Genomic DNA, 14,839 nt, shown 5'->3' on the forward strand with positions numbered 1-14,839 from the left:
TAACAGTGTGCTTTAAAAGTCTTGTTTCCTCTGCAGGTAGCCTGTAGTGGAAGTTCAGTTGCTTCTTGTCTTTGTCTACCCTGCTAGATATTTCACACATTGACGTTGCTCAGGAAAATGCAGACGCAGTTGTTAGCGAAGTCCTGCGACATCCATAGATTGCGATGCTGTGGCACTCTTCAGAGGCTTTTGCTGCATCAGAGAAACTGCAAAATGCTTCTCTGTTAAAATCCAAAGGGCTACCCGCTGCAATTTGGCAAGGTGGTGATTTCAATTTAAGGCGAAAGGGGAGGAGAAAGATGGGGAGGGGCATTGAATGCAGAAATAATCTCATTGGATGCTGAGTGTCTGTGTTCCATTCTTTCCCATGTCCAGTGTCCCCAGCGGCAGAGAGGCTGCGCTACATCCTTGGGGAAGAGGATGACTTGCCAACTCCCACCTTGTTTACTGAGATGGACACCCTGCAGCATGATGGTGATGAACTGGAGTGGAAAGAATCTGCCAGGTGATCAACTGGGGCAGGGTGGCAAGGAAAATGGAAAGAAATAAAAATAAAAAATGGATAGAAATGGATAGAAGGAGGGTCTTGATAAAGAGTGATTCGAGATAAGGTGAGCCAGTATGAGACAAATGAACAGATGTCGACTAAGTGTAGTGTGGCCTACTACCCATCACATGGTCAGAATAGGTTTAGAGCAGACCTGGATAGCTCTGTCAATCCAAATTAAATTCTCTCAACCTTTTCCATTTCATAAAAGGATCAAAGCATGCTAACTGCCTATGACTTTTAAGGATTCCTGTGACGCTACTCCAGTAATTAAACAAGGGAGCGAACGAGTTGAAACATGCAGATCTAATTTGTTTCTTTCAACACCAAAGCTTGGGACAGTACCAATACAACGGCACTTTTGTGCACCAAATCCCTCCTGACTGAGAGCCGCCTAACATGTAAACCTCTCTTCGGGGGTGTTTTTAATGTCTCATAATGATAAATCCTTTGTTCAGAGGTGGTCTTCTACTCTTCTGTACTGGCATGAAAGGCTTTTATTTGAAACTTACTCTCAAAAGAATCTAATTCAGTTCACAATTTAATTCATTTGATGTTTTATTATTACTTTTTTTATTTCTTTATGTGGACAGGTGGGTGAAGTTTGAAGAGAAAGTGGAAGAAGGAGGAGAGCGCTGGAGTAAACCTCATGTGTCCACGCTATCACTACATAGCCTTTTTGAGCTCCGCACATGCCTCCAGACTGGCACAGTGCTTCTGGATCTTGATGGATATTCTCTTCCTCAGATTATAGGTATAAAGGTGCCCTGTATGAAATGGGATTGACTTTGGTGTGGGTGTGCCTTATGATGGACTAGCATCTCAGCAATGTCTCGTTTCTGCCTTGCATCCATTGCTGTTTGGTTCTTACTACACACAACTCCGACCAAAAAAAACAAGGATATATAAAACAGATTATCCAATTTAAATGTTCACTTTACGAAATTCTATTTTGAAAATTTAAGTTTCAGAATTAGATAATTCTTGTAATATTTGATGTCTATGACATTCATGTTTAAATATATTGGTGTTAGTGGTGGGTGGCGCAGTGGTAGCGCTGCTGCCTCGCAGTAAGGAGACCTGGGTTTGCTTCCCGGTTCCTCCCTGCGTGGAGTTTGCATGTTCTCCCCGTGTCTGCGTGGGTTTCCTCCGGGCGCTCCGGTTTCCTCCCACAGTCCAAAGACATGCAGGTTAGGTGGATTGGCGATTCTAAATTGGCCCTAGTGTGTGCTTGGTGTGTGGGTGTGTTTGTGTGTGTGTGTTCTGCGGTGGGTTGGCACCCTGCCCAGGATTGGTTCCTGCCTTGTGCCCTGTGTTGGCTGGGATTGGCTCCAGCAGACCCCCGTGACCCTGTGTTTGGATTCAGCGGGTTGGAAAATGGATGGATGGATGGAACTTAGTGGTGTAACAAGATGCTCTGATTCCTATTAGATTTGAATCATACAATACAGTTAACAGCTTAATATTGTCCTGATGATAAAAACCAAAAAAGATTATACAAAAGTAAAAGTGTACAGAAAATCTAAGTGTATCACAAAATATCATAGCAATAAATGTGAATAAAAGCAAAATAAAACTTGGCAGTCAGTACTAGAAGAAGATGAGATGAGGTGAAAAATAATAACTAAATAGATAAATATCTTTAGCACATGTGGACCAGCCACAGAGTCGAGATCACACCTTAAAATTAAAAATAAAATTTTATCCATCACTGGTTTGGGAAACATGAATTTTTAATATTAAAGTAAAGAATTATTGAAAACACACGGGTGCTTCTTTCCTCTCCTCTTTGTACTGCCTGCGACAAGCACAGTAATTTCATCAGAAGTTATGGAGTTGGACTAGGAGATAAATGAAAGTCAGAATGCAGAAAAGAATTGAAAACCAGGAAGTCAATAATATTGTTGCCAAAGCCAAAATGCTAACCTGAACGGAAGTCAAAAGGGAATATTAAAAGATTTCAGACCAGAATTAATTAAAGGTTTTATGATATCCACAACAGCAGATAAAGAGAGATCAGTTGTGACAGAATTTAAAGTGCCACATCAATGACTTCAGAAGCTGCAACATCCAAACCCGAGCCCCTAATCAACCAGGGGTTAGGTGTTGATGACAGTAGTCAGGAACCAAAAACAAAAATGACATTGCGGTAATGTTAAGGATCAAAAAATACAGTGCCTTCAAAAACTATTCAGACCCCTTCACTTTTTTCACATTTTGTTATGTTGCTTTGTACTAAAATCATTTAAATTCATATTTTCTGTCATCAGACAACACTCAATGCCCCAGAATGACAACATGAAAACAGGATTTTAGAAGTTTTTGCATATTGTTTAAGGCTTTGTCTAACATTAGTATGGACATGCGATTTTTGAGAAACACTAAGATATGGACATGTCTGCAGTGGTCTTGCCGTGTCCAGACTGTTTTCTGGACGCCACCCAATGGTACCAGTATAGGCTCTGGCCTCCCATGGCCTTGAATTGGTCTAAGTGATCGTAACAACTTTACATATAAAAGAAGACCATTCAGTCCATCAAGTTTGTTTATTTAGCTTATAGTTATGCTGTCTCGGTATCTCATACAGATAATTTTTAAAGATTGTCAAGGATTTTTACTTCAACTACATGTCTTTATAGTTAGTTATAGATTTCCACAACTCTTTGCATAAAGAAGTGCTTTCTGGCTTCAGTCCTAAATGCACTTCCCGTTAACATTCACTGGTGTCATCGAGTATGTGATTTATCCTTAAGCTGAAAGAATTCTGTCAGATTTGCTTTATCAATGCCTTTGAGAATGTTGAAGGAGTAGATTAGGTCCCCACACAGTGTCCTCTGCTCGACACTAAACAGGTTTAATTCTTCGATTCTGTCAGAGTATAATATGTCCTTCAGTCCTGGAATACACCTGGTTGCTCTCCTCTGTAAAGCGTCCAGAGGTGCTATGCCTTTTTGTAGTGTGGTGATCAGAACTGCACCCAATGCTCCAGATGCAGTCTCACTCATACACTATATATATATATATATATAGTCCAAGCTTAATATACCTTCATTTACATTCTACAATTTTTACGATATAACCTAACATCTTATTAGTTTTTAATTGCTTCTGCACATTGCTTAGATGATGAAAATGCTGTATCAACATGAAACCTCTAAATCCTTTTCAGAGGTTTCTTCCTTTAGCCCACATGTAGCACTTAGATAGATAGATAGATAGATAGATAGATAGATAGATAGATAGATAGATAGATAGATAGATAGATAGATAGATAGATAGATAGATAGATAGATAGATAGATAGATAGATAGATAGATAGATAGATAGATAGATAGATAGATAGATAGATAGATAGATAGATAGATAGATAGATAGATAGATAGATAGATAGATAGATACTTTATTAATCCCAGGGGGAAATTCACATATTCCAGCAGCAAAAAATATTAAATTAAAGAGTAATAAAAAATGCAGGTAAAAAAAAACAGACAATAACTTGAATAATGTTCAACGTTTACCCCCTCTGGTGGAATTGAAGAGTCGCATAGTTTGGGGGAGGAATGATCTTCTCAGTCTGTCAGTGGAGCACTTTGCACTTTTCTACATTAAACTGCATTTTTCAGGTGCTCACCCAGTTCTGAAACTTGTCTGTGTTTTCTTGAGTTGTTTATGTTGCCTCCTCAGTGGCTGCCTTTTCTCCAATTTTAATAACATAGTGTCATAACATTAGTATCAAGGTAAGGTACGTACTAAGAATATAATCATGCACTTGTTGAGAAACATCTAACTATATAATCTGGTTGCTACTGTCATATTTGTGCTGTTTTAATGTCTCTAACGGATGAAAACTTCCACTTACATAAAAGTAGCAGGAAGAGACAGAGGCAGGTTTTGGCGAGAGAGGCAAGCGTAGGGTGCACTACTGAATTGTGTCTCCACCTTTGAAGAAGGCAATGGTGGTCCTGGGTCATTTGGTCAGAACAAAAAAAATATTGCAAAGCCCAGTAATGAGGCTCACCCACTAGACAGCAGTCCCTTTGTTCAGTCTTAAAATAAGTAAAATATATAATAATATAGCAACTGAAATAAGGAAAATGTTGCACACAAGACTTATTGCTCAGTACATTAAAGCCAGCCTTTTCAGTTTAAGCAAAAGAAGATTAAGAGGAGACATGATTGAAGTGTTTAAAATTATGAAGGTAATTAGTGCAGTGGATTGAGACTGTTATTTTAAAATGAGTTCAACAAGAACACCGGGACACAGTTGGACTTGTTAAGGGTAAATTTCACACAAACATTAGGAAGTTTTTCTTTACCTACAGAACCATATAGACACATGGAATAAGCTGCCAAGTAGTGCGGTGGACAGGAAGACTTTAGAGAATTTCAAAACTTGACTTGATGTTATTCTGGAAAAATGAAGTGGATAGGAACATAGAACTTTGTTGAGCTGAATGGTCTCTTCTCATCCAGATTGTCCTAATGCTCTAACATTTTCTATGGAAAATACAAAAGCTGGTAACTGCTCATCACCATCTTAGTACACAGCCATGTGTGAAGGCATTAACGTCATACTTAATGAGAATGCTTGACTATATGACTGAGCCACCAGCACAGATGGCAAAAAAAACAAACTTAAAAATGGAGTCATCCATAAGGGAAACTTCAAACAATATAGCACATAATGGAATCACATATAGTCAATATGATAAAACAAATGACAAAAAATAAAACTAGAGGGTCAGAAACTAATTTCATAACCACCTTCAGTTTCAGATTTGATTTTGGCCAAAACAGGAAAATTCTGTTCATTTTTCTCTAACTACAACAGGAGTAAGCTGCAAACACTTTCATGCCCCTGCCATTCAAAGAGAAATGGTTATGTTCTCATGATAAGAACTCATCCCTTTGAATTGCTTCATGCCTGCCACCAAATTCTTTGTGTCCTTGTATTACTGACAACAGTTTTCTTTTCACAGATGATATCATTGAGAGACAAATTCAGGATGGAATGGTTAAGGAAGAGCTGAGGGAAAAGATCAGCTTTGTACTTCTGCGGAAACATCGTCACCAGACCAAGAAACCCATTCATCGCTCCCTGGCTGATATTGGCAAGGCGGTGTCGTCCACCTCCAGTAAGGGCCCACGTGCTCCTGGTCATCTTTCTCCAGCACCAATTGTAGCAGCAGCCTCCTCGGAGGGTTTACTGGGTACTGCCTCACAACCCTCAGAATCACTGAGTGGTTGTACTTTTAACACCTTATCTTCTCTGTCCTAATCTCTCTGATTCTCTCTTTCTGTCACTCCTTCCCTCTCTTCTCTTGATACTGGAAGGCCGCAGTCCTAGTAGGAGTCCTAGTACTATGGCTGCCTTTCATCGTTCCACTGAGGATCTGCGAATGAGATATAATGCAAACTATGGACGCCTGCGTAAGTCTTCACCACGTGTAGCCTTGGCAATACTCCCACCTGTCCTCATGTATGAGTGTCTCCTAGAGAATTACCTACATGTTAACCAGCTAAGTTAGTGACTGTGGGTGGTACATCATCAAGTCAAACTATTTTGCAATATATTAAGAGAATTTGTTCGGAACTGCTTAAGGATGTGTATGACCTGCCCTCTCATCAATTTAAATGGCCAACTACAATAGACAGTTCGGTATGATTGAACCCTCATGTCTTGGCTATGGATTTTTCAGCTTTTTGGTCCATTCATCTTCCTACTCCATTCGTGTGCCTCACATGAATGAATCTGCTATATACATTAGTATGTTATAGGAAAACAATTAGGCCACTTTAGATTTCAGCTAACTTGATTCACATTGCTTTGGAATATAAGAGGAATATGGAAACAAAACATGTTAACCCAAGGAGAACATGAAAACAATCAAGTCTATTGACTTATGAAGCTGCAGTGACTACCACTGTGTCTGCTTGTTGCTCCATAGTACTTCACCTTCCTTTATTCAATACCAGTAACGGCGCACTGCATGATAATGTGTAATGAAAACACTTGACTTGAGCATTCCTAGTTTTCATCCTCTTTCTCTGTACGTTTATCATTCGTTTGCTCAGAGGCTGATGCTTCCTGAGCAGCTCTTCTTTTCTCCATCCTAGCAGCCCGCTTCTTCTCTTCTTTCGTTGGCATCTTTTCACGATAAAACTGATTAAGTCAGTGTTTGTGTTGCAATTACTTAGTATGTTTTCTTTAATTTTTCACTTACGTTGGCACTTAAGTGTTGAATCTGCCTCAAGAATGAAGATATGAAGAGGTAGGGGAAGTGATGGCAAAGGTGGTAGGGATGAGATCGGCGCCCGTACACATACGCCACATGGTTGCCTTGCCGCCCACTGCAAAGAGTTGATTCTACAATAAAATAAAATAAAAATAAAAAGAGGAATAACCTTGGAGGTCAATCATCACACCGAAAGCAGATAGTAGACATCACATAGTATATGGGCACCAAATTTCAGGCCAATAGGTCAAACGGTTTGTGAGTTACAGGTGATTTAAAATCATAGACAGACAAACGAGCAGCCACGGTGGCGTATTATATATAAAGAAATGCTAAGAGTTCTGTACACCTTTATTTTAGATTAAATTAGATAAACTTCATTAATCCCATGGGGAAAATCAGATGCATACAGCAGCAGAAACATAAAAAACAAGCATACAGACTCACCAGACAGATAATACATCCAATCAATCAGCAACCGGTGAATAAATAAATAATGTATATTAAATTGCCTGGTAGCAGTATGCAGAAAAGACCCCCAGAGGCGCTTCTTAGCACATCTGGGTGGAATGAGCCTTTGGCTAAATGTGCTCCGAAAGAGGGCCAACTGGAGGAGATGGATGGGATTTTTCATGATGGCTTCCAATTTTGCCACCATCCTCTTTTCCACAACAGATTCCAGCGTGTCCAGGGATTGCTCTGTGATGGAACAGGATTTCCTGATAAGTTTGTTTGGCATTGTGCTTCTTTTGAGCTTAAGTTGCTTCCCCAGGAGACTGCGGCCTAGATTGCATCTAAAGACCTGAGTCTCCTTAGCAAGTACTGTCTTCTCTGGCCCTTCTTGTACAGTGCCTTTGTGTTGCCACACCAGTCTGGTTTGTTGTTCATGTGAAACCCCAGGTACTTGTAGCTCTGCACCAATTTAACATCCTACCCTTGAATGGTGACCAGTCTCAGAGGCTTCTTGGCCACCACTAGCTCTTTTATCTTGCTCTTGGTGAGTTGCAGGTTGTTGTCCCCTGGGCTCGTGCCACCATTAAGGTGAGTTAGGCATTCATCTAGGGCAGTGGTCCCCAACCATTTTGGCACCAAGGACCGGTTTCATAGAAACCAGTTTTTACAGGGACTGGGGAGGGTGAGGGTGTGGTAGGACATTTTTATAGGGTTTTATACATTACATTTTTATTATTATTACATTGCAATTTCATAATATATAATTATACAACTCACCATAATGCAGAATCAGTGGGAGCCCTGAGCTTGTTTCCCTATCTTCCAGTCCCATCTCTAAAAGTGTGTTTAAAATTGCTGCTGCCAAAACTCTGCTCCTGTGGCTTTAAGCCCTCACTGCTTCTCCCCTTCACAGCTCCACACATGCTGGCTGCTGGCTCCTAGATGGTGGGTGCAGCTGCAAATGTGCTGCTAACCGCTGCCCCTCATGCTGTCATTGCCGACCAGGTGCCCCCTCTCCATACCTCCTGGTACTGTCTGCCCCACTGCATCCGCAGGAGCTAATGCTGCCACCTCAAAATTTCCACGTGGCGTTGCGGCGCTGCCTGTTCCACACTAGCCTGTGCTTGTCCTCCGGGGCTCCTCCAGCGCTCAGACCGGCTAGATGCTCTGTAGAGTGGGTAAGGCAAGGATGGGTAAAGGTGGAGTGCCCAATAGTATGAATAGCCCAATAGCCAGTATCAAATTGCAAAAAATGCTCGACCTCTCTCTAGCTGTCCTCTCTGTCTCTCTCACAGCGCTGCTGCATAGCCCCGCCTGCTTAGCATTCTGTGCGAAACGAAAAGTGTTCTTAGTGAAGGAGGCAGCCATTTTGCTGTAGCCCTTCACACACTGCATCTCCAGGAGGTGCCGTGCTGGCAGATCTGCAGTATGCTGTTGTGGCCCAGGAGTTGGGGACCCCTGATCTAGAGCACAGATCAGAAGGGGGGGAAAACCCAGCCTCACGGGTTAGCTACTGAACAGTCAGTTGGCACACTAATAAGCTTGGCCTAGGGCACAAAATAACCTAGCAATGGCACTGGTTGTCCCTGCACCTTAAACATTCAATACAGTTAGTGTACGGATAAACACAGAACATTATGCAGTAACTGTATATTAATCGGACTGTATACGTATGGCATACAAGTACCATGCCAGTCTCTGTATCATTGCAAACATGGGACAGAGGTACCAAACTTTTCATTTTACTTGCTGTTGTCTACTTCAGATTAGGGTTATCCACACCACACTGACATGACTCCGGCTTGTCGCTCTTAAATACAAGGAATAGTGATGAGCAAAACAGACACTAAAATTCACTTCCAGATGATTTCTTAATTGCAAGGTGCAAAACTCATCAAGAGTTTTTGGGGGGTAGAAATGTTTCTTTTTTTTTTGCAGTGGAAAACAAGGACTACTGCTCCCTGAAGCATCGTTCACACTTCTGCGTTTACTTGTGTTCTTTTTCGTAGCTGCCTAATGCAGGTACTTCATAGCACAGCAGAAAAATCAATTCTGTTTATGTCTCTCATTCATTTCACAATGGAGGAGTGCTGTGGATTTTTTTGTGACATGGGGTATATATTTCATATGAAGGTACATCAGAACACACCATTGTGCACAGTACTGTCTTCTCTTTACAGAATAAATCAGTACACAGAAAGTCGCTGCTGCCAAACACCTCATCCTCTCTTTTACCTTGGAACCCTATAATCGTAGGTATATGTATGCACTCTTCTGGAACTGATGTATGAAAGCATTTCCAGACAGGAGCTACACACCTTTCTTCTTGGTTGATGCAAATTGTTTGTTAGGAGTGAATGAAATACAATTTATTGCTTTAATTTTTTGGCAAAGCGAAAAACTGAATTTTGCTTCAAATTCAATTATGTGTGAATCGTTTTGCTCATCTCTAATTAGGAGTTATAGTCCTCCCACATAATCAGAAAAAGAAAAACAATTTAAAATAACAAAGCGTGTCTTGTGGTATAACAGGCACCACAGGTGAATCCTTATTCTTTGGACCAGCCATGTTTGTACCTTCATGGCTCTTCTTCCTCAGACTTCATGCCTCTTCCTGGACTTTGACCCTACTTTTAACATTAGAACATTAGCACATTAGAACACTCTAGACGAGAACAGGCCATTAAGCCCAACAAAGCTCGCCAGTCCTATCCACTTACTTCTTCCAAAAAAACATCAAGTCGAGTTTTGAAAGTCCTAAAGTCTTACTGTCTACCACATTCCAACTGTCTATCATTCTTTGTGTAAAGAAAAACTTCCTAATGTTTGTGCGAAATTTACCGTTAAGAAGTCTCCAACTGTGTCCCCGTGTTCTTAATGAACTCATTTTAAAATAACAGTCTCGATCCACTGGACTAAATTCCCTTCATAATTTTAAACACTTCAGTCATGTCACCTTTTAATCTTCTTTTGCTTAAACTGTATAGGCTTATCTGCTTTAATATTTCCTCATAACTCATCCCCTGTAGCCCTGGCATCAGCCTAGTCGCTCTTCTCTGGATCTTTTCTAGTGCTGCTATGTCCTTTTTGTACCCTGGAGACCAAAACTACACCCAGGAATCCAGATGAGGCCTCACCAGTGTGTTATAAATGATGAGATGTATTCATTCCAGATGTTCTGAGGGTCTCATATACTTTGTACAGGTATATGTAACTCTAATGCAGGGGTCTCCAACTCCAATCCTGGAGAACTACTGTGGCTGCAGGTTTTCATTCTAACCCTTTTCTTAATTAGTGACCAGATTTTGCTGCTAATTAACTGTTTTTCTTTATTTTAATTGACTGTTCTTGAGACGGGCAGCACGGTGGCGCAGTGGTAGCGCTGCTGCCTCGCAGTAAGGAGACCTGGGTTCGCTTCCCGGGTCCTCCCTGCGTGGAGTTTGCATGTTCTCCCCGTGCCTGCGTGGGTTTCCTCCGGGTGCTCTGGATTCCTCCCACAGTCCAAAGACATGCAGGTTAGGTGGATTGGCGATTCTGAAATTGCCCCTAGTGTGTGCTTGGTGTGTGGGTGTGTGTGTGTGTCCTGCGGTGGGTTGGCGCCCTGCCCAGGATTGTTTCCTGCCTTGCGCCCTGTGTTGGCTGGGATTGGCTCCAGCAGACCCCTGTGACCCTGTGTTCGGATTCAGCGGGTTGGAAAATGGATGGATGGATGTTCTTGAGACTCTGACCCCTGCTCTAATGCCTGCCATGTTCAGTGATGGATGTACATTTATGGGGCCCTGAAGCTTGAACTATTACGGAGGCCCCTTTGCATCTAGCAACAAGGTTTTGGTAACCACTGTTATCTTCTTCAGCCATTCACCACCATTTTCTTTTAAAAGTGTAACCACTACATCTCAGATTTTGATTAAAATTGCTGTACTGGATTAGCTCACATGTCAAAGTCACTGGTGTGAATACAAATTTCCTGCGCCTTATAGTTTTCGAGTAATGGGGGTATGAAAGTTATGGGAGGATGAAAAATAAAGTTGCTTCTGATGGACACTGAAGCATAAACTTCATTGGTTTCATTGTAGATCGGCCCCTGAAGATGTAAAATAAAACATTTTAAAAGCTCTTTCATGTGTGTCCCCCTGTTTCACCTCATATGGCCCACATGTACTCACAATATCTGATACATTCTCTCTCTGCCATTCCCAGCATTTTGCTCACACTTAATCAGAAATTCACATTATCTCATTTTATTTTCCATGTTCCCTCCTTTTGTCTCCCAGTGTCACGTTGTTATTGTCACATTGTTTATGTTGACTCATTTTCTTTCTCCTGCTCTGCAGATCTCTCTCCTTATTCTGTCCATTTTCTTCCTTTCACTCTTTGTCTCTCTCAGTCACTGTTAAAGATCAGATCTTTATAAATTTTGTACATCCTCTCATTTAGGTGGCACGCATAGCCGAAGTATGAATGATATCTCAGATGCCCCCAGTACAGACCAGGTAAGACCAGTTCATCACAATTTTCCCATTTTATTTTTCATGTAGTGAATAAAGAAGTGTCATATGAAACAAAATTAACTTTCTAGATGACAATAATGCAGCAGAAATTCAGCTCTTATGTGTGCAATGTCGCATTCACACAGTTTTCTGATGTCCCTTTCCCACTGTTCAGTGTGGATTGTACAGTCAAGTGCATATCACATTTACTTAGTGTGACTTCTGGGCAGTTTTAAGTGTAATAAATGAATAATAGGCAGCCATACAACATGCTGAACGGCAGACCAAGAATCAAAAGTGTATTTTAATTATTAAGTATTCCGAGGGGGACAAGCTTATTACCTGGTGTCCCACTCATTGCTTGTAAACTTACATGCTATTTGTTAGAAGATTTGAATAGTATGGAATGTCTTTTCATTCATAGGCATTATTTGGTATATATTGTATATTCTTCTATGAGTGAGGTTATTAAGGCTATGCATAAGCGTACCATCAAGTCAGAGTTCAGCATTGGCCTTCTGTCATTGTTAATCAGTATATTTGCAATAAATCTTAATAAATGAGAAATTCCTTATCATCAATATCGATATAGGTAGTTTAATGTTTTGCCATTATGTATCTCATTAAACATGTAATGCACAAAAATGTCATGTATTTCATTGTTTAAAGTGTAACACAAAAATTCTTTATAATAAATGTAAATGATAGGCTGAGAATTGCTATGGACTGTCCCGCCATGGCAGTGGTATACCACAGACCACTCAGGCTAATTACAGTAATACCTTACACTATAAAAGCAAAAACAGTGTTTGCATTTATAAAAAAAATACATATGCCATGCGCCACACCAAGTTCCTTTGTAAATCTCAAATCAATTATAGGCTAGTGCCTGGGCAAGCGCTTTTAGTCGATCTCCGCCACCTCCTGCCAGTAACCACGTATGGACTTTTTTTTAATATTCATGACCTAATTACTATATAAAACTGGCCATCTTTCTGAGTCATGTCTTTACTGCAAACCACAGGAGAATGCAGAAAACAAAACTTCTGTGAATGTGAACTTGAGGTATTACTGACTGAAGTGGAGAACTGCACAAGCATTCTTTATGCTGGCCTCTCTGCAGGAGTCACAAGTGACAGCAGCTGAGTGAAGACCGCAATAGGAATCTGCCATCAGGCAGTGCGCAGACCACCAGTAGTAGAGTACATGAATTGACACAAGCTGTATGTGCAGAACTATGAAACATTAAGAACATTCCTATTGAACTTGTAAAATAGCCCCTTTTCTATTCGAAGTACAGCATCTGAACATCTTTGAATTGCCATTCGGTTGATGTCCTGAGGGACAGTGTCTCAGTCATCCACTTGTTCATCTTGTCCTACATCAGGAGGCAGAGGCAGTCCGTGTTTGTGCGCTATGTTGTGCAGTACGGCACAAGCCATCACAATGTGGTTAGCCTTTGTGAGGCTGTGGAGCAGTGTGCCCCTCGACAAGTCCAAACACCGATGTAAGAGCCATTTGTTACCATTTGTTAGTTAGTGAGGTGATGTTAAGATGATAGAAGTATTTCCTTAGTTATGTTAAAATGTTTGCCTATATATTAGTGCCTAGTCAATGGGAGATTCAATTAATAACCCCTACACTCTAAATTGTAAATGGCATATTCTAATTATTTGTTATCATTCTGACTACTGTCACAAAAACCAGACATAAGAGTCGTGAAAAGGTTTGGGGCAGCCACCCGTGGCAAATTTCCTGGCTGCAAAGTCGAGCAAATGAATTCAGCACTGATGTGCACAAAACCGAGTCCAAAACAGAACTGAGGGAACAGGGAAAAGGTGGAGACTTTTAAGGGGGAAGACAGGAAGTGAAGTCAAAGGGGTCGGGCTCTTGAAGGTCTTCTGTCATTGGTGCGAGACCGGACGTGACATCACAGGGGCCGGAGCCGGCAAGGTCTCCTTCCATTGGCTCGGTCCCGGAAAGTGACGTCAAGAGGACCAGGTGGGATCTCCCGTGAATGGCCTGCAGGCAAGGCAGAAAAAGAGTCAGTGCACTCTGCCATGTCCTGGTATGTCTCGGAACTGCCCTTACTCAGGCCCTTTAGCTGCCTCCCATGCGCACGTGTGTGACACTACAGACTAGTTCAGTTTATGATCTGCCTAGCAGTTGGTAAGGCATGGAGGGCAAACAGTTTCAAACCGCACTGAAAGTATTGAACATACTGAGCATTCTGAACGTACTGACATACTAAAGTGAAGCCTGTGTAAGTTTGCTATAAAAAGTAACAACTTTTAAATACAGAAAGTAACTGAAGTTTAACAGGAGAAAACTAAGCTTATAATAGAACAGAGAAGGAACCTTTTTTTCCCTTGTTGCCTTTTATTCTGCGTGTGTAGTAACTTTTTTCTGAATTTTTGTAATTTGTTGCTTTTAAAATTTTCACTAAACCATTTTAAAATGAACGTTATTGCACTGAGAGATTTCTTTTGTTACATGTTTGACTCATGCTGGATCCTACCTTGCCAACTCAGCAGCCGCTCAATTTTGAGAACCTAGAAAAGATGCAGCCATCATCTACCATTTAATGAACCAATAGTTTGTTCTATCACCATTCGAATGCGGGAGTGCCTTTCAGTAAATCTCCTCTCTTGTGGTGGAACCACTGTCACCTGAAATAAAGATTATACACATTGTCTGTAACATACTAAACGTATTTGAAATCCTAGTAATTAGACTTATTTACCAAGAAGGCAATCATCACACACAAGCTAAACCCTGAAGTCTGCTTCCTATTCTGCTTACTATTTCATAAAATAAAGGAATCACGGGCCACCTCGCAACATTAATCAGATACATTTCAGTATCAAATATTAATTGTATATTAATTTAATGAAAGTGCTTGCTGTTTGCAAAACAAATTTGTTCTGTGATGGTGCCTTTATCGCAACGTGTTAGTCAATTGTTTTAATTATATTAGGACAATCTGCTTGCTCACCCTGACTGTAAAGAGATTGTAATGATTTTGGGTAGGATCTAAAATATGCCATACCATACAGATGGCATGATGCGACTCAGGTATGACTGCGAGAATCCTAATTGGTTGTCCAGTTCAC

General features: G+C 40.9%; 1 protein-coding gene across 1 annotated transcript in view; it reads left to right on the top strand.

Moving 5' to 3' along the window:
• The window catches only part of slc4a5a (solute carrier family 4 member 5a), a 154,558-nt gene that overhangs the window by 50,910 nt on the left and 88,809 nt on the right, over nucleotides 1–14,839 (top strand). Inside the window, 5 exon segments of the mRNA XM_051928758.1 lie at nucleotides 376–505; nucleotides 1,141–1,301; nucleotides 5,527–5,682; nucleotides 5,882–5,977; nucleotides 11,674–11,729. Coding sequence (XP_051784718.1) covers nucleotides 376–505; nucleotides 1,141–1,301; nucleotides 5,527–5,682; nucleotides 5,882–5,977; nucleotides 11,674–11,729 — 599 coding nt within the window.

Source organism: Erpetoichthys calabaricus, chromosome 1 (assembly GCF_900747795.2).
Source record: "Erpetoichthys calabaricus chromosome 1, fErpCal1.3, whole genome shotgun sequence".
NCBI classification, from domain to species: domain Eukaryota; kingdom Metazoa; phylum Chordata; class Cladistia; order Polypteriformes; family Polypteridae; genus Erpetoichthys; species Erpetoichthys calabaricus.